The sequence below is a fragment of the Phaeodactylum tricornutum genome, chromosome 14, assembly GCF_000150955.2.
Source record: "Phaeodactylum tricornutum CCAP 1055/1 chromosome 14, whole genome shotgun sequence".
NCBI classification, from domain to species: Eukaryota; Bacillariophyta; class Bacillariophyceae; order Surirellales; family Neidiaceae; genus Phaeodactylum; species Phaeodactylum tricornutum.
In genome coordinates, this window is record NC_011682.1 from 193,526 (window position 1) to 213,834 (window position 20,309).

The window sequence follows — 20,309 nt, forward strand, 5'->3', positions numbered from 1 at the left end:
TCTGTGTGGGCTTTATACCTAGAGAGATATTACTCTATGTGGAAATAAGATTATCTGTCACATGGTAAGAGGTCTTTCATTTGTATGAATGGACCAATTCTCATGGACTAGTAGTGGAATCATCTTCCTCTCTTTGTTTTAGAAATTCATTGATCCAAATATTGCATTGGCATAGGTCCTCATATCTGCTGTCTAACCTGTGGGGAATGTTAAAGTGAGCTGAGTTTTACAGTCCCTAAGCCTGCTTAGGTGTATTGCAGGTTGTTTGTAATAATGTCCACTTGCATTTACCAGGTATTGTTGACATTGCGTTATTCCTGTCTTTTGTATGTACATTGTTTGTACTATGTAACACTGCTGTTCCTGAGATGGAAATTGAAAAGGTAGCCATTTGCCCATGTTTAGCCAGACCACTCATTTGTCAGCAATGCATTCAATATTACTTGTCTGAAAGGAGAGGCATTGATATGCTCTTAATTTGTCAATGGAAAATCTCCATGCTGGGCAACTAAATTGACTTTTTACGCTTTGTCGTGGTGCATGTTCCCTCTCATCTTGTTTGTTAAATCAACGTAACTGAGAGTACCCTTTTTTTGCTCTCTAACAGTTAATCAGCGAAAACAAGTTGACGTTCATGAAGACAAATCACGGTCCATCAACGAGACATGGCCTAAAAGAAGTTTGCGAGCCATACAGTCATATTCTGATGCGCACAGACAGACAACCTTGCATACCGTATTTGCAGTTAGTCTATGTCATAAGGCCATCCTAACTGTGCAATCAAATGCCTGAACAAACGCAATTCCTGTGTTGTCTTAGCAGGAGTATTGCACCACTTACTAGGGCGTTTAAAACAATCTAACGTTTGAGTGAATTCAATTGCTAGATTCAAGTTTAGTTTCGTGTATAATCTATACTGTTTCCTGCTCGTTGGAAACCATACTAAATCCACGGAACTTGACGTATGAAAATGAATATGCTGAGATCCAATTTTAGAATTGTTTATTGCTAGTCTCACGTAATCCCATGAAGGGAGATCCTTGCTATCCCGGCTTTCGATGTAAATGCTGCTTACGTGAACCTTTTCTCGAAAGAGGTTCCCTTGTGTATTGATTCTGATTAATGTAATGTACTGTGACACCTGTCTTTTCTTGGTTAGGTTCATCCGTCGCTTGGGTCATAACAAAAAGTTATTCGCATATGACGAAACATGAATTCCTATATTATACTGCCAATATATGAGCTCCCGTCACCTAAATTTGTTAATAAGTATCATCTTGTAGTAGGCGTTTGATTGCAATAACATAAATAGAATGAGTACACTAACTGTAAATCATTTTCTAGTTCTTAAGTTTGGCTATGCAACGTAGGTAGTTTGTCGTTTCCCAAGTATCTAATTTTTAGGACCAAATCCTTACCTTGTTCGCTTATGATAAGAGACGGTACTCGCGAGCAGTTGCGCGAACAATATTAAATGCATTGAGAGAGCCCATTCCATGCTTTTGCCCTTGCCTTTATTCGTTCTGACCATACCCTTTGTACTACTTCCGCCATCCCTGATAGAGAAACATCACCTTTGTGGCGGTCTGTCTATGCAAAGCAAAGGTCTTTTACGGCGGCTGGCCTTCCTCCTCGCCTTTTCCAGATCCTTTGTGCTCACCCTGTCTACCCTGCTGGACAGCCCAGGGCTACAAAGGACCAAGAAAGATTCTGAGCTTCGCCTCGGCATTTCCGTCCGAGTACCGATTCCAATACTTCAACTTTGTCCCCACCAAGATTCTTCAAAATGGAGGTTTTGGCATACTCCGGTTTCCCACCACAATCACTAACCCATACCGACTCGTCGGCGCGCGCCCGAAAAAAGCACAAACTGTCGTCTTCCACGATGCTCGTCCCAGTGTCTCGAATGGCCGGGAAGATTGTCCAATGGAGAAACATTTCGGAATGCATACCCCAGCCCGGATGCTTCTCGTGTACGAACTTCACGTGCTCCTCGAGACGATCAAATCGCTGCGACGCCCAAATTTCGATCGCCTCTCGTGGTCCAATAATCAAACGATCGCTGACGGGATGACGTCCAAAGCCAGGTATTAAGGCCACTTTTTCATTCTTGCCAACCTCTCGTCGATTCACTTGAAATACGTTGATTGGTGTAATGTAGACGACATCCAAGCGTAGCATCGCAACTCTGTCAAATTTTCGGGTTGTCAGAGTCTCGTACAGCGTCATTAAACTCCACGCTGACTGAATGCTGTGCCACATCTTAACAATGTTATCAGTAGTGATTGGGTATACATACGATGGGCTGCGCCACGGAAAGTATAAGAATTTTCCATCCGTATCGTTGCTTGCTCGGATTTTGTCAATAAGCGGTTGATATTGATCCCAAAAGGCCTGTTCCTTATCGTAGCGAAATTGAATAACTGACTTTGGAGAGAACTCTTGAACTGCTTGCTTCAACTTCACTACCTCATTTGGATTTATGCGACCTCCTTCGCCGGACCGCCCCGGCATTTCTTCTGTCAAGTAATAGTAGTGCACAAAGTAGTCGCAACCATTGATAGCATTGGGACGAATCACGTTCTTTATGAGTGTCGGTAAAGCAAGGGATTCAAAGGCTCTTGGCAACCCGTAGAGATTGATGGCGCACGTCCTAGTCGGTGACTCTGGCACAATCACGGTGCGAAGTGATTTTGGACGCAACTGCCACGACTCCAGATCTTGCTGTCCTTCATCGCCTGAGTTGGATCCGGGGAAGACTGCCCTTCTGCCCATTTGATAGAGAATACGAAACTGGAACAGGGTACATACAGTTGAACATACCAGCAACAGTGAGGCGTTGAAGTATTTCTGATTGATCGGCATTTTTAACCGTGACTGTGGAAGCACGTGAGCTACCGGCAACTTTGCTCTATTTACGGATTAGGACGTCGTTTCGTTTGAAGCTGGTTTTCTATTGTACGCAGTCTCGTCCATGGTGAAGGTTCACCAGTGGAATGAGAATTGAAGCGGTTCCCTTTTTTCACGATTTTTTTGTGTTCTTTTGAATTTCTCCTTGCAATCATCCCTTCCCCAAAATAAAATTTCGATATGGAGGAAGACGTTGCCGATTGACACGAGTCTAATACCCTTACTTGGATGAACTTGTCCGGCTTGCCCGTTTATTTGATTTTGAAATACTGTAAAGCGTAAATACAACTTACAGTTACATTATACTCCCTCTAGACTATTTTGGTATGACTGAAATCTTGATGAATACTTCGTTTTACTGGGTTACGGCTTCAACACAAAGTAAGCACATGAAATAAGTATCAATGTCTTTCAAAAGCTGTTTGCCGTTATTTACCAATAGTTTGAATATTACCCTCAGGGGCACCTATGTTTAAATACTAATACATACGCCCTATTATGCTCGCATTCCACCCTTTCAATTTGTCGTCAGAAGTACTGGTAGATGTTCGTCTGACACAACCAGAACGACGAATGGTGAGCTACTGTCTCACTGTCAATTTCTCAAAAATGGAACACACCACAAAGATATCAACAGGGGAGGAAATCTTTTGTAGTGAGGCGGAAAGTACAACGGCATAAATATAGTCGCAATCTTTGGAATCAGTTTTATTCATCAACATGATAAGGCTTTGAACTCAGCAGCAATACCATCTGTATACATGGAAAGACGACCTGATTTCCTACAATGCATTTTTCAACGGTACTAACGGTAAGTGATCGAATTTCAGCTGTCTTGCGATTTTCAAAGCTTTCGAAATAGTCGTGAATTTCGAAAGGAGCAAGGCGATTGTTATTCGAAAACTAACGAAAAGGACCACTCCGATGGTGGAATTTACCGCAGCGTCGAGGAAATATTGTATTTACACCGAAGTATTTGCAATCGCTTTTATGGAGGAGATTTAAACCCTATCTTTAGCGAAAGTCACCGATGCACCGCAGCCTATTGTTTCAGTCCGTCCAGCTGAGTTCATAAACAGTAAACACGGTAGTCTGGCTATTCTGGCGGTCACCTGAAAATTTTTTCTCTCTAAAGGAGGGAGGTCGGGAGTAGTATGGTGCAGTTTTCCGACCTACCAGTACACTTCTGTAAATGAATATACTTTCAAGCACCTCTGTCCTATGTGATACTCTGTCTCTCTCGGTTGATTGCAGGAAGGCGATCGTCTTATTTTAAGCAAAGCCGTAGGAGCACATAAACAACAGCAAAGGAAACAATCAGTTATTCTTAGGATGAGCGTTAGAGAAAGCCGTCTATGTCGTTCAAAATTTCGGTGTTGCGACTGCCGAAGGCGCTGCGATGCTTTTTACTATTAGATCGGTCAGCACAACGACGCTTGCATCCGCTTTTGGTGGCAGTCTTTGACACGCACAGTGGACTGGTGGAAGTGCTGCCCCAATGAAGCTCTTCTTCGTCCGAATTTACATCCCACCAGCTCATGTGGCCAATCTTTCCTTTGCCGCAGGGTGTAACAGGATGGCCGTCTTTGCAATTTTCTACAGTGACGAAGTCGAGTGGCTTGAACGGAGAGCAAGCAACTTCATTGGCACATATCTTTGTCGCAGTCGAGGTCTTACGCGCTGGTAGACTTGGCCATTTGCGGTGCTTTTTAGCTCCCTTCGCGAGTACCTTGGGATCGGGCTGCTTGCGCTTGTGCTTCGAAATGAGCACGCCATTGCCCCTTGTGATTTTGTTTGGGGGAGGTACGCGATTCTCGGGATTCTCTTCTTCAACAAAAGCTGATTCTTGGGATTGAGAAAGGGACGATAGACTCGTATTAGTCAGGGAGGAAGTTCGGTTGCGCTGAAAAAGGCTTTCGGCCATTTGGAAGACGGCGTTCTTCACAAAGGGTAAGGCCGAAGCCACAATCGTATCCCTAGCTAGCTCAACCTTGATAATTGCTGATTCGGCGATGTCAGTGACGGTTGAAAGAGCTTCGTTGGCCTTTCCAAGCATATTTGAGACCTTTGAAAGTTTCTCGTCTACTTCCTGGGTCTTCTGGTCGAGGTATTTGACACGCTCACCGTGCTGTATGGTGGCAACGGCGTACGATTCCGCTATTGTGCGCATTTCAAGCAATTTTTTAGCAATGCTATTCTCTTTCTCATCGACTTGCAAGGCACGTTCCGAAAAGTGTGATTTGAATTCTTCGAAAACAATCGACTTGATAAGTCGATGTGTATCGAGAGAGACTCCGATGTTCGGAGTGCGCTTTTCGTCGTCATCTAAGCTAGTCTTCTTGATAACAGACTGGCCGTGAGCAACGATATGCGGTCCGACCTTTGCATGATTTGATTTGTCAGATGGTGTCAAAATTTGTCGAGCACTGGCAATGCTTGCTTGTGTTGAGAGAGAACGCTGGTGAGGAATTGGAAGCAGGGCGGGGCGTTGAACAAGCGCACGGCTCATGGCAAATGTGGGCTTGAGCATAGACCGCAGCATATTACGATTACAGGCGGCACGGGAAGCGCTCGACAGTCCCTTTGACTTCTCTGAACACGCTACAGAGACCAATGACGACTGATGAAGGCTCTTCGATGATTCGGGACATAAGCTGGGCCTCCCTTGCCCTGCAGTTACCGAAGCACTGCTGGAGTACGTATAGGAAGACACGGACCGCTCTTGCTGTGCCGTGTTGCAGGAAGACGCCCAGCTTTGCTGAAAAGGAGGATATCCTCCAAAGGAAGGAGGCGTCGTGCTCGTAGAATCTTGCGTTAGCTGGGATACTCCAATGCTTTCGTTGCAAAACGAGACCTGTTTAATAGACGCCACACCGTTTCGAGAGGCTCTACCTGGTTGACAATGCCTCCGAGGTGGGTCGGCAAAGCGCGAACGCTGTGGACGGGGCACCATCATAGTCGGTCCTCGGGAGAGGCCCTGGCGACCGTAGCCCGTTTTGGACTGAGCCAGGGTCTGCTTGCTCATCGACTTGGAGCTTGGAGTTGTCGGGGCCGACTGGCCTTGCGGTAACCCATCCATTCTGGAATGGTATGTATTTGATGGATTCTTCTCTTTTCGAAGTTTATCGTACGACTTCCTAGAGTAAGCAGAGGTCATCATAAGCAAGGTCTCCAGATGAAGAGGAAGATCCGTTGTCGAAAGAATGTATTCATGCCAGGAGCTTTCAAACAAATTGATTTGAAGGAGGAAGCACTACCGTGGTTGAGGATTTTGACTTTCGAACAGCGAATTTCGAAGTACAAAATTATCGTGGGGTTCTACGTGTTTAAATTTAACGTCATTAACTGTCATTGTCCTGGGCAACACCTCCTTCGGTCGAGAATCCCGGACGTCAAGAGCTACTAGCAAAAGTAATAGGTAATGTAATACATAACTCACAGTCACTTCACAGTCAAAACTTGATATACAGTTACAACGAACTGTAAGAAATGTTTCCGCTCTCGTAAGCAGCTTACAGTCAATGAAACAATGTCTTTGACAATACCTCTGCTTTTTCGTTGTGAAGATTCGAAAACTTGACCTTTCATCCCATTTTGAACCAACCCTGCCTGATTTCCTCAGCTTCACTGAAAGATCGACTTGTGTGGTCTTCTGTGTCACTTTGATCTCCTCTTGAGAATGAAAAGGATCGTAGATTAAATTCTTTTGATCGTTCCATGTCCGATTCGCTGTCTCTGCCCTCCATTATAGTATTTAATTTGTCGGCTAGTGAGTCGAATATGTTCTTCTCCTTGAAACTTATTCTGCTGTCTTCGTCGGTCTCTTCGAAGCTAGAGTTTGTTGTGTTTTCCAAGACCATAGAACAAGCTAGATTCGATCTCGAGAACAGTTTCGATGACTCATCATCCACAAAACTACCTGCTTCGTCGGTCAACTCATCCGGACCCAGATCCAAGATATCCATGAAATCTACACAGAACTTGGAACGCCGATCCTTTTCATCATGCTGGCTCGAAATCTGCATTTTAGATGCCGCAATGGCGTGAGGAGAAAATGAAACTGAATGACCTTTGGTGCGGTTGATAGTCTCCCTTGTGGCAACAGAGCCGCTAACCGATTGGGATTCAAGAATCTTATTAAAATCGCCTGCAGTAAGTTTGACTCCTTTCCATGCAGCGATTGCTAACAATAGCTCATCGGTTACAATCACTTCCGATGGGTCATCGCCTTCGTCATGGCGAGGTTTGGCGTACTTCTTAATCTTTCGAGACGACCTACCAGCGTTTCGACAACGATTGCTCCGGCGAAGAGTTTGCGCTGGAGAATCAACCTGAACTGAGTGTCTGAAAGTCGTGTGATGAAGGGGTAAATGCCGCTTAATTGCGCGTTTTCGCTTCGGCGTGTGGGAAATACGCCTGTCTTGATTAGCCTCTAGAGACTCATCATCGCTCTGCGCAAACGGAGAGTTTGCTATGGAAACAGAGCCAGAGGCAGGTCGGCTTCGCATCATTTCCACTTTTGCTGCCTCGGCGAGACCCCCATCACTCAGCGTTAGCGAGATGTCAATGTCCGGACTTAAATCTTTGTATCTAGTGTCGCACTTTTCTCCAACAACAGTTCGTTGCCGGTTGTGTGACCACTTTGGTGTCGTAGGCTGCTCCGACTGGGGCCTATTGCCGAAATCGGTCCGAGTCCAAGGGCCACTCTGGTCTTCAATAGTTGTCGCAACAGTTTGCCGACTAGAGCTCTCTACGCATGGACTACTGACTATAGCCACATCGACGGGCTTCAAGACTGCACAAGGCTTTGTGATGGAATTGCTATGCTCCATAAGTCCGGATGGTTGCTCCATTGAGGTTTCGTTTTCGCCATTCGATATCGGAAGGACACTACTTTCTCGAGGCGCAATCACCTGACTCTTTTCGTTTGCATCAGTGAAATGTAAAACTACGGAAGCTTCAACCTTGTCCAGTTTTCTGTGTCCGATTTCGAATTCATTTGGCTCGGCAATGGTTGGCATCGATTCACAATCCGTTTCTTGGATTAATGCCGGCACTCCTTTCGGCGGCAATTTGGAATCTAGGGATTGAAGTTGTGTTGGAATTGAATTTACATTGTCGTCACTGCTTGTTAACAGTAAACCGTCGAACACGTCCGGTGAGTGAGATCTAGCACTTTCTGTCTTTCCTTCATTCTCAACGAACGGTCGGTCGTCTTTGGTATGCCAATCGACCGGTCTGCTCTCAGTCGTCATTTGTGTTGATGTTGCCGCAATTTCATCTACAGGAATAGAGGGAAGGGTTTTCTGATCTTCTTTCTCGTCGGATTGATCGGGCTTGTCCACCTTACTGCCGTTCGAAGGTGAGTCCAGGTCTTCCCGTATTCTCATTGGAAGCGGCGAGTGATCGACATCGCACTCTTCCATTGTAAATTCTGCGTTTTCAGCGCATGGCTGAGTCGAATGTTTCTTTTTATCAGATGATGTGTGTACCAGCTGATGGTATTTACCTAAATCCGAAGTCGTAGGTGGCGTGATTTCATTGGAATAAGAAGAACGGTCAATTACTGGATCCTTTATCTGTTCATCCTTACTTGCGTGACTCGACATGGTCAAGTATTCACTTGAATTCTTTTCATCTTTCAGTAAAAGGAGGGTAGGCAGTTGCTCAGGCAAGTGATTGTGTGTTGCGGACCTTTCCGGCTGTGTCGAAATTTTTGTAACATTTATCTGGCTCCTGCGTTGTCGGGATTGTGTGTGACTATTGATAAGATCGACTTCCGTCACGTAAATAGGAGAGGTTGAACAACCAGGTATAGCATTTTTGCTATCGCATAAAGTGAATTCTTCAGACTTGGTGTTCACATCGATTTTCTCTTTTGGAGGAGATTTACAAAGAGCTGCCCGTCGAGCGGCCATCATCGCTTGGAGTCGAAGTTTTCGAGGTGATGTTGATGCGCGGCCACTCTCAGCCTTAGATTTATCTTCGATAGAATTTGGCAAACTTGGTGACTGCATTGCTTTGGGATCTGGACTACGAGAACTCGGTGACGCCGCCTTTCCAGCCGAATTTAATTTCATCTCATTTGCAAGGTTCGATGGAATTGGGCTGGAGTTTCCGTTCGTAGATTCGAGTGTCATGTTGGCAACTTCAGGATCCTCAGCTACTTTCAAAGTGTATCGGTCTCTCATAAGCTTGTTGCGCGAGCTTTTGGACGTCAGGCTGCTCGCAGAAGCGGTTTCTGTCGACACATCACCCTCCTGTGCCTGCAACAGGACGTCCGAAAACAAGCCATCTTTTATTATGGTTATCTTCGCTGAAATTTTCCGCTCAATATCAGAATTCATTATCCTGTTATTTGCTTGGTAAATTGGATCTTGAGAATTTGAAGCATTGTTCAATGCACTGCACTTCTTTTCGCCGCCGATTTCTATACCACTCTTTGTTGCTTTAGCTGAGTTGACACATGAATGGTGCAAATTCGACTTTGATTCACCAATAACAATCGGTAGCTTGGATTCGATCATAGGTGAAGCAAGTGAGCATTCTTCCTCCCCTTCCTGGCTATTGTCTAAGGAAGACCACGAGAATCGAGGGAGAGGATTGACCCATAACGTGCTGCTGGATTCATCTTCCATCAGAGAATGGCGTTGCCTTTTATCGTACTTTTCGCTATGCTCTTGTCTATTGTGTCTGTCATCGGGCGGAGTAAAGAATGGACGAGAAACCTCCAGCTGCTGAGTCTTGCTAACAAATGATTTGCTGCTAGTAAATGGTGAAATGAGTGCTTCATTGGCAGTGAATGGTGAACACGAGTTCTTGGGAATGATTTTCGCCGGTTTCATCGGAGGACAAGATGCTGGTGTACTCCGATCATCCAAAGCTAGTTCTCCATAATCAGAAAAGGAAAAGTGATTCGTTGTTTTGGGTGAGTCCGACGTGTTGGAACATCGAACTTTCGGCCAGACAGAATTCTTTTTTGACATTGTCTTCTTCTGCTGCGTAGCGGCGCTTTCCTTGGCTCTTTGAATGGAAGATCTAACGTATCGATTCATTTGTTCCTTTGACATCATGATCTGGTCACCAGACTCGGTCTTTACCACGTACGAAGGTGATAGCGGGGATGATGGAGGTTGGATGCGACTAGCAGTCTCTGATTTATCTCCATCAGAATTCATTCCCGGCGCCATCAGGTTTTCACGTGGACAAGACTCTGATGCCCGCCTTTGTGTTTCGACTCTATCTAGTGAGGAAAGAACACTCCTTTTCCCCGGACTATCTGGAAGACTTACACGTTCCGGTGACAGTAAGCAGGACGTTTTCTTCGCGCGCTGAATTGATTTTCGGACCAAGTCTTTGATCTCATCCTCGTTACTGAGATAGCGAACTCCTTTCTCAGTACGTACAGCATAAGAGTACTGACCTGTCGAAGATAGCGACATGAATGCAAAGACGCTGCTGCTTTCGATTGTTGTGGACGATTAATCCGACGTAGAATGATCAGATGCGAGAAAGGTTTCTTGGACGCATCAGCCGTACGTCCAAGTACTGCTTGTTTCGTCGGTCTGTGAAGAGCCCAAGACCTGAACGTAAGACCTATCGTACTTACAGCAGATATGTCCGCTAAAACACCGCCTTGCGTATCTTCATTTATTACATTGGCGAGGCTCTCTTGAGGAGGTATGACATTCGAAAAAAATAGTGTCATAAAAATAATAACAAAATAGTATTGACAAATCCGTCAATAAGAGTATATTATATTAATCCATCTACAGTAGCTTTAGCTAGTGGTGCCTGTCAAACTTTATAATTTTTGATTGGGACTGTTCTTCTCACTGACAGTTGAATTCGACATGGTGAATGCAGGAAAGAGACTTTGCGACTGTCCAGGTTCGAATATGCCGCGGTGATTACCACGCGCCTTGCGAAGATCCAGCCAACTCCTCGGTAATTTACATCATCGATTAGTTCCTTTTGGCTTTTGTTACGAATGACTTTGGAGCCAATAGCAGCCAGCATGTTCCCCGTGACATATTGCATCATACCAAGATGACTTATTGCATCTTACCAATATACTAGCAAGCATAAAGGGATGCCACCAGTGAAGATACTTAAACCAATGGTACGACAAGATTCAAATCATCCTGTACAAGGACGGCACTACGCGTGTGGAATTTTGAACGTGCGGCAAGCGACACGCACGCGGGACTGTCCTTTGTATCCGATTCTTTGGCAAACCGTTACAACAAGGGTCGTATCCCTCAAGTGGACAGCACAGCGAACGCCACGGACTCGAACGGCCATTCGATGCTTAATGTCTCTCCAAAGAACCTTTGTTTTCCTTTTCCCTTTTTCAGCTTTATGATAAAAGGCTTCCGCCGCGCTGAGCCACCGGGGTGTGACCACATTTGAGGATGCGATACGCGCATTCTGAGTGTGATGAGGACGTTAAGTCGTCGATTGTAGGCAACAAGATTTCTCCCGACTCGCATTATATGATTAGTATCCATTTGGTGTATTTCAGGTCTAACAGCGCAACTTGGTACGTGGTTGACAGTCGATGCCGACCAAGGTATAATGCGATGCCTTCAAAGTGCGTCTCCGCGGATTAACGAGGCAACTGCGGAAAAAAATGCACATCCCCAAGGAAATTGCCCCTAGTTGATAGTCCAAAGACGACTCTCTAGCACTACTTCGTCATCGGGGCACAACTCCCGTTTGCGGTTCAATTTTGTATACTTCTCCGGTAACGCTTTCGTAGTCACGTTGGTAGCACTTTATTTCGTGGTCCAATCGCTGCCGCTCGGCCCAGAGGGATTACAGGCGCTCGGCGAGGAGTTCGGCTTCACGGGCGTGTTCGTAGCCGGCGTGCCATACGCCGCGTATCGCCGGCGACGGCCTCCTCCGGACCAACCATCGCACAAAGGTGAGACATGGCTGCATGCAAAGTGGGAAATGTACTTGTGTAAGGAAACACACAAGGACGATAGCTTTGTTTCGCAGTCACGCAGAAAAGGGTGTCTATAAAAAAGTGTATTTCACTGTCATGTTAGAATTGTGTGTGTAGTACAAGAGACACTTTGGCATGTCACCAGATGACGCAGACGGTGCGTGTGTCATCCGTTGCTACTTTCCTTTGTCTGTGCAACTATGGAAGCCACTCATTGGTTCTAGTAACATGTAAAGGATAACTACTCTAAGAAATACTGCGGGAGCTCTTTTCCCACTTCTGGTGGGTAATCACCAATTGGAAAAGAGCATCTCGTAGGGCACTAACAGGCCAACAATTGTTCTAGGCATAGCATACTTTTATTAGCTTATGAGACGAACTTTGTTCATTCCGCAGAAACATGGAACCTTTGATCATTAATCTCGTCGGTTCGTCGGATGCCGAAGCAGCTTTGTTTGCTGAAGCCGGTATCACCGATCGGACTACCATCGCGTCGTTGGACCTTCCCGCGTTCACGCAAGTGTTGGGAGACCAAGTTGGGACGCTGGCAAAGCGATACAAACTGAAGCGTGTGGCTGAGTACCTCAGCAGCGGTAAGGAAATCGGTCCCGATACGACGATGGGAGATATCAACCTCGTGTTGTCATCTAACCATCAGAATGTTGGAGCGAATGCTCCGAACCCGGCTGCTGGACTCGACCCTCGCCACGGAACGATGAAAGCGAGTATTAACATGATCTCAAAGTTTTCAGGTGATCTGGAAGATTTCGAAGACTGGTCGACGAAAACCGCAGCGGCTCTCGGAATCACCGTTTATCGTAAACTTCTCAACGGTCCTCCGGAAGTCGGAAATGATTTCGATGCCGCCAGAAACAATGAGCTCTATCAAATGTTTGTGATTGCTCTTGTGGATGGTGCCGCAATGCATATCATGGAAGGCGTGAAGGACCAGAACGGATACGCCGAGTGGATGGCTATCAAGGAATGGTATGGTATGTCGGATACCGGTCGGACGATCATTGACAAGTATCGTAGCAAGCTGGATGCGCTACTGCTTGACAATGCAACCCCAGCCGGAACCTTTGTCAACCATTTCAAGAGATTCAGCCAGAAGCTCAAAGAAAACGGTGAGGGCTACACGGCGGATACGAAACGACGTCAGTTTCTCGACAAGATCATTGACAAAGACTACGATGTGGTCAAACAGCAGTTGGAAGGTGATTCAACTGCGGATTTCAATGAATGTGTTGCGCGCATTCGTATGCGCGAGCAAGTCCTCATGAAGGACTCCACGATGTCGGCCAAGAAAGCTAGACGCTTCAAGTCGAACGAGGGCGGCAAGTCGAACGGTGGAGGTCCGTCAAGTGGGAAAATTCCTTCGATTCCAAACTCTATACTTAACCTGGTCAAGCCGGCAAGTGCTCGCAAGAATCTAATCAAGTGGAGAGGAGTTTGAACTCCGAAGGGCGCATTCTTCGATCGGACGAACTGGCAAGCACTGAGTATGACGGGAAAGGTAAAACTCCGTCGAAAAGAGAGCACGACAATGATAGTTCCGACGAATCCGTCAAGACCCGCAACACCCAAGGCAAGGGGGGTTCCTTGTCCAAGAAGGGCAAGAGAGGCAAGGGGAGGCGAATCACTGGTGTTGTCCGTCGAACGGAAACGAAGACATCCGGCACGCCTGACTCCTCTATCCGGATCAGTTTGAAGGATCCGGACGACCACGTCGAAGTTGATGAGTATGACGATGTCGAAATTGAGTCCGGTCAAGACGAAGATTCTACTGCACCTGTGAAGAAAGAACGGGCGAAAAAGCAGAAGAATCCGTCGAAGCGGAAGCACAAGCGTGCCAAGTCTCGTCGAAGCCCTATCTCCCGCCACGGACGCGTAGGCAACGAGAAACCAAGAGCTATCCTAGACCCAGGGACTGAGTGCGATATTGTTGGCGGGGACGTATGGACAGTTCTGGAAAAGGTGATTGGTGTAGAAGCCCAGCTAGGCGGAGCTTTAGCAGGGATGGGCAGATGCAGTCTGCCACTGGTTAACGCGGTGGCTGTGTACAATCATTCTAAAGGAGGAACAATCCTAATTGGTGCCGGTAACGTGGGATACGATGAACGAAGCACCCAGACGGAGTCGTTGTTTAACACACACGAGTTACGAAAACACGGTGTCATTGTTTCGGACACGACCCTCTGAGATGGAGGGCTTCAAAGCATTGAAGTCGACGGAATTTCCATTGCATTGGACTTTGTCGACGAGAAAACGCTTTCGTTTTACCTATGCAAACCGACCGAAAAGGAGCTAGAGAACTTGGAAATTCACTGGTTAAGTCCTCGAAGGCTAGTTAGATCTAGCATCCATCCTATTCGATGCACGCCGGTTGCTATAGTTCCTGAGCGGGCTCCGTGGGCCGAACGGCTTGGAAACTGCCCGGAGTTTACTTTATCGAAGACTCTCCTGGCGATGACGCAACTATGTGCTGCCCCGGTCGAAATGGATAAACGAGAAGCTCCGCGTCAGCATCGCAAGTCTCGTATTCATGCTTTGCATCCTCGTCAAATCGAGGGTCGCACTGATTCGGATACATTCTTCTCGTCCGTCGAGTCTATTGAAGGGTTTCTGTGTGTGCAGATTTTCTCTTGCCATGAATCTAACTATACTTATCTTAGAGGTATGAGAAAGGAGTCGCAGTCGCACGGAGCGTATCAAGATTTTTTACGGAATGTGGGAGCACCTAATGTTCTATTAACCGACAATGCTAGAACGCAAATCGGTAAAAAGTGGACTAAGACTAGTCGGGAAAATGTAACTCGACAGATCAAGTCCGTTCCGAACAATCAAAACCAAAACCAAGCCGAACGCAAAATTCAAGATGTGAAAAAACGAACTATTCTCACTTTGCGATATGGAAAAACACCGCTCACATTTTGGTGTTTTTGCCAACAATTTATTGTCGACTGTTTGAATCATTCGGCTCACAAGGATTTAAATTTTCGCACCCCAATGGAAAAAATGTACGGTCACACACCTGATATTTCCATGTTTCGATTCCGATTCTGGGAACCCGTTTGGTACTATGAACCGATGGCCAAGTACCCAGCTCCTAATTTTCTCCCTGGTTGTTTCGTTGGAATTGCCTGGGACCATGGCGACGATTCAGCACTTCAGTCTTTCGACCCGCTGAACAACGACGCGGAGGTCGAGATGACAAGCGAGATCAACGACTACCTTGACACAAATGAGTCCGCGGCTTCATGAGTTGGCGGAGCCCATGTCACAAAAATCGTCGGACACAATTGGATGGACGGTCGACTCAAGCTGAAGGTAACTTGGGCTACCGAGCAGACAACTTGGGAGGAACTTCGAGACATGAAAGAGGATCACCCCAAGATGACTGCGGAATACATCGTGAGCATGGGGGGCGTTAGTAGGTCAACAATGAGAGGAGACCAAACACTAGACTGGGCAAAGAAGACACTTCGCGATCTGCAACGAGCAGTACGAAGAGTCGCTAGGCTGTACAATTTTCATCTAGACAAAAACAACGACGTCTATTTGGTTAGACGCGTTCAAAAATGTAAGAAGAAGATCTACTCTATTAAGCCTATTTTGAAATATGGCGTCAGAGTTCCAAGAAGTGTTTGAGACGCAATTGAGTTGGACAAGTCCAATGGTAATTCCCTTTGGCAAGACGCGATCAAACTTGAAATCACAAGTCTCATTGATTTGGAGTGCTTTGAATTCAAGCCAAGCAATTTTTTGCCGGGTAACAAATTTCAGAAGACTACCCTCATGACTGTGTTTGATGTCAAGCAAGATCTTTGTTGCAAGGCCAGACTAGTTGCTGGCGGTCACCTTGTCAATGCATTGGATCACGACATTTACTTTTTGACGGTCAAAGGCATTAGTGTGAAGTTACTCCATGTAATTGCGCACAAGGCCAACCTGAAGCAACTTTGCGGAGACGTGGCAAATGCTTATGTAAATGCCTACACAAACAAGAAGGTATATGCAAGGCAGGACCCGAATTTGGCAGCAATCTTGTAGGCAGCATTGTTATTATACGGAAAGAAAGATTGAAAAGGCCGGTGGTGCATTGGATGCAAAAAGTATCTTGTCAAAGCAATCAAGCAAGTAGAAAATATTTTTGGTAGTTTGAAAAAATACTCATGTCCGTCTGAGACAGGCAACCACCCGGAATTGGATTCTACACCTTTGTTGAGCGACGATGAGCATTGAAAGTACCAAATGTTGATTGGAATCCTAGTTTGGGTCATGACTATTGGACGGATTGACGTCGCACACGCGACATCTTCTCTTTCACGCTTCACTGCGTGCCCTCGAAAGGGACATTTGGAGCGACTTTTGAGGGTTTTTGGATTTCTAAAAAAGCGACCAAATTGGCGAATTGTTGTAGACTCCCAAGATCCCATCTATGAAGGCGGAGAAGATTTGTTGTCCCGAGATTTCACGAAAGAACTTGGCGATCAGTATCCTGGAGCTTTTGAAGAAATCGATGCTAACCTTCCCAAGCCACTGATCAACGAAATCGAAATAACCGTGTTTGTCGACTCAGACCACGCCCACGACAAGGTCTCGAGGCGTTCCATAACGGGTCTTTTGATTTTCGTCGGGCGTACCCCTGTGTTTTACACAAGTAAGCGACAGGGAGCTATTGAAACGTTGACATACGGTGCCGAATTCTGTGGAATGAAAACCGCCGTCGAGGAGTTGATTGCAGTACGTTACATGCTTCGATGCCTGGGTGTAAAGGTCGAACATGCGAGTATGATTTGTGGGGATAACCTTGGAGTAATCCAAAACGCCACAATATCGGAAAGTCTATTGAAGAAAAAACACGTTGCGATCGCGTATCACAAGACGCGCGAAGCCGCGGCCGCCGGAATATGTCACCCTATCAAGATGGGTGGGGTCAACAACTTTGCAGACACGCTTACCAAGGCACAAACGATTGAAACGTTTGCACGCTGGTCGGTGGGTTTATGTTTGGTTAATCCGGGCACGTGGCTACGGATGAAGAGGAGTGTTAGAATTGTGTGTGTAGTACAAGAGACACTTCGGCATGTCACCAGATGACGCAGACGGTGCGTGTGTCATCCGTCGCTACTTTCCTTTGTCTGTGCAACTATGGAAGCCACTCGTTGGTTCTAGTAACATGTAAAGGATAACTACTCTAAGAAATACTGCGGGAGCTCTTTTCCCACTTCTGGTTGGTAATCACCGATTGGAAAAGAGCATCTCGTAGGGCACTAACAGGCCAACAATTGTTCTAGGCATAGCATACTTTTATTAGTCAAACCAGAGCGAACCTTCGTAATGGAAGTCTCCGCCCGCACTTCCGCGGACCGTCGCGGTGGATATGGACACGACACCTTGTTCTTGCTTGTAAAAAATAAATGTCAGTGAGATATACGTCGACTAATCAATCAAAGACGCCACGTCATACGAACGTCAGAATTGGAAGGCCCAGCGCCCGTCTTTCTATTTCAAGATCGATCGAGATCCGCAACCTGTGAAAACCTCGGAATCTTTACAATACAATCCAAATTCAAATTACGGAGAACATTGTGGACAAGAAGTGTCATCGCAGTTGATTACCCATTGTAGCATCATTGAATCCGGCAGCATCTTGACAACCCAAGCAATCCGCTTGCCACAAACAGAGCTTGCGTAAACCGGTCACACCGCCACACGCGTTCGCCGGATACGTCCCATGTCGGGCACTACATCCGTCGCCACCACGACGCCTAACGGCATCACGACTTCTGTACCGTATGCTGCGACAATGAGTCCGCACGTGCACTCATTCGGCACCGCCGTCAGTAGTGGCGGCGATTCCGCCAATGGTGTTTCGTCGACGACCTCCACTTCCTCGTCGGTGGCGACAAAGAACATCACCTACGCGCAACAACCAAACTTGCCGCGTTTGCCCATTCCGTCGCTCGAAGAAACTATAACCAAGTTTCCCAGCTATGTGGCGGCGCTACAGACGCCTGAGCAACAGACCGAGACGCGACGACTCTGTGACGACTTTCTGCAAGGGGTGGGTCCCAAACTACAGCAAGCCCTCCTAGAATACGAACAGGAGGGTATTGAACACGGAACCCGCGGAAGCTATATTGAAGAATTTTGGAACGAATCCTATCTAGCTCCGGATGAATCCGTCGTGCTAAATTTGAATCCATTTTTCGTACTGGAGCAAAGCCCTGATCCCAAAATTGCCAAGGATCAGCTCCGACGGGCCGCTAGTCTTACCTTTGCCTCGGTCAAGCTCGCTAGTCTCCTCCGCCACGAAACTCTCACGCCCGATATTTTTCGAGGCAAACCCTTGTGCATGGATCAATTCAAGGTCCTGTTCGGATCGGCCCGTCAGCCCGGAGGCAAGCAAGTTTGCGATCAAGTCACGGTCTATAACGATAGCACCCACGGTACGTACGACAAGGCAAACTACGTTTGTGACTTAGGTAACTGCACCTGACTTTGCTACTCGTTTTGACAGTCGTCGTCTTGTGTCAGAAACAATTTTACTATTTTCCGGCACTCTGGCCTGAATCAGGCCACGTGGCAGTGGACGAAGCCGACATTCTTGATATTTTAACGGCCATCCGCTTGCACGCTGCCAAAACGGATCCGGAAGAAGCCAGCAAAACGGCACTCGGGGTTTTGACCTCTTTACCCCGATCGGAATGGTCCACAGTCCGCGACGAGCTCTGTTTGGATCCGGTCAATTGCGCTGCCCTCCATTTGATTGATTCGGCACTCTTTGTCCTCGTCCTGGACGACTTTACCTCATCCTCCGACCACGCTCTGGCTGGAAACATGCTCCACGGAACCAACGTTCTACCCGATACAATCGATGGTTACCAAGAGGGAAGTTGTTTGAACCGATGGTACGACAAGTTACAGCTTATTGTCTGTAAGGATGGTAGCGCCGGGGTCAATTTTGAGCACTCTGTGATAGATGGCCACACAGCGCTACGTTTTGTGTCGGATGTATTTGCGGAGACAGTTGTTATTTTCGCCGAGTCAATTACAGCACTTATTTACGGGAAAGGTCGAGTGCCTCATGTGGTGGAAGCCCAAGTGGAGCGTGCCGCCAATACAACGGATGTACATGGACGACCGTTACTTGATGTCTTTCCGAAGAAGCTACTCTTCAATCTATCTACGTTTGCCTTAGAACGAATTCACTACGCGGAAACGGCCCTTTGTGATCAAATATGGTCGTGCGATACCCACGTCCTCGAGTCTCAAACTTACGGGAAGTCGCTGATTGTGGCGAACAAATTGTCGCCTGATTCGTTTGTACAAATGAGCATCCATCTCGCCTATTACGAGATGTACGGCCGACTTGTTTGTGGATACGAGCCGGTCTTGACCAAGTCTTACTTCCACGGGAGGACCGAGGCTGTCCGCAGTGCCACTCCGCAAGTCAAGAAGCTCTGTGAGCTGTGGACGGACAAGGCGGCTTCTCCGGCTCAGCGACTCGAGGCTTTACGCGAAGCAACACAGGAACATTCGCGGCTTGTCAAAGAGGCGGCGCAGGGCAAAGGTGTTGATCGCCACTTGTTTGCGCTCAGGTCACTGGCCGCGCATCAGAATTTGCCCATCCCTGAGTTTTTTCACAGCGAAGCATGGCGACTACTGAATCACACCATTTTATCCACGTCAAACTGTGGTAATCCGGCCCTGAAGCTCTTCGGGTTTGGCCCCGTTGTCCATGATGGCTTTGGGATTGGCTACATTATCAAAGATAACGGAATTTCTTATTCAATCAACAGTAAACACCGTCAGACGGCTCGATACGTACGGACGCTCGAGGGTGTCCTACACAAGCTCAGACTGTTGTTCAATACCGCGACGGGTATGCAGGTATCTCAGCGATCCAGTCTCCGTGAACTCAAGCGAAGGCCTTTTGTTTCGACTTACGATGACATTTATGGCGAAAGTGCGGGAAAAAAGGACTTTTCTATGCCTCGCGAGTCCGAGCCGAGTATTGCGGAAGATCATCCTGTAGATCACCATCGTGGCCATCAAGCAGACGGATCTTTCTTTTCGACGGTGAACGAGCGAACGTCGAGTGTGAGGCTCTTGGACTTGCCTAAGATTCACATCAACCTGAAACTTGATGGAGAAGAGTTGACCGATGAAGACGCGACGTAAACGCTAGTTTGCTTGTGCTTGTATACGTGTGGGGAGGTTGCTAGTCGATTTTAAATTTACCGCAAAGGCCGTTAGGTTTGGAAAAATATGCGCATCCCGTATCGATTCGATTGTCCGTTTCACATGTTAGCTTGTGTAGAAAATTGACAATGGTTTTACTTTTAGTTTTGTTGTCGTCTTATGCTAGTAGTGCAGTGTCACGTCACAGTGCACATATCAGTGGGGTCGTATTCTGGACGCGCCACAGTGCATCCGTAGA

The 20,309-nt window shown here is 46.8% G+C and overlaps 5 protein-coding genes across 5 annotated transcripts; 2 read left to right on the top strand and 3 right to left on the bottom strand.

Annotated features, from left to right (window-relative positions):
* Positions 1-1,665: 1,665 nt before the first annotated feature.
* On the bottom strand, positions 1,666-2,865 carry PHATRDRAFT_47592 (predicted protein; the record flags this gene model as incomplete). The annotated part of the gene is made up of 2 exons (XM_002181987.1): positions 1,666-2,793; positions 2,824-2,865. 2 exons carry the CDS (start codon positions 2,863-2,865, stop codon positions 1,666-1,668), a joined length of 1,170 nt encoding a protein of 389 aa, XP_002182023.1.
* Positions 2,866-4,249: 1,384 nt separating this feature from the next.
* On the bottom strand, positions 4,250-5,989 carry PHATRDRAFT_37843 (predicted protein; the record flags this gene model as incomplete). Its single annotated transcript, XM_002181988.1, has 1 exon — positions 4,250-5,989. One exon carries the CDS (start codon positions 5,987-5,989, stop codon positions 4,250-4,252), a length of 1,740 nt encoding a protein of 579 aa, XP_002182024.1.
* A 505-nt stretch (positions 5,990-6,494) lies between these two features.
* Positions 6,495-10,352, bottom strand: PHATRDRAFT_37844 (predicted protein; the record flags this gene model as incomplete). Its single annotated transcript, XM_002181989.1, has 1 exon — positions 6,495-10,352. The coding sequence occupies one exon, from the start codon at positions 10,350-10,352 to the stop codon at positions 6,495-6,497; it is 3,858 nt and encodes a 1,285-aa protein (XP_002182025.1).
* A 1,908-nt stretch (positions 10,353-12,260) lies between these two features.
* On the top strand, positions 12,261-15,124 carry PHATRDRAFT_37845 (predicted protein; the record flags this gene model as incomplete). Its single annotated transcript, XM_002181828.1, has 4 exons — positions 12,261-13,215; positions 13,272-14,033; positions 14,256-14,487; positions 14,536-15,124. 4 exons carry the CDS (start codon positions 12,261-12,263, stop codon positions 15,122-15,124), a joined length of 2,538 nt encoding a protein of 845 aa, XP_002181864.1.
* A 2,671-nt stretch (positions 15,125-17,795) lies between these two features.
* Positions 17,796-19,738, top strand: PHATRDRAFT_859 (predicted protein; the record flags this gene model as incomplete). The annotated part of the gene is made up of 2 exons (XM_002181829.1): positions 17,796-18,315; positions 18,387-19,738. Coding segments are annotated over 2 exons (1,872 nt in total), but the record flags the coding sequence as incomplete, so codon positions are not given.
* Positions 19,739-20,309: the final 571 nt, after the last annotated feature.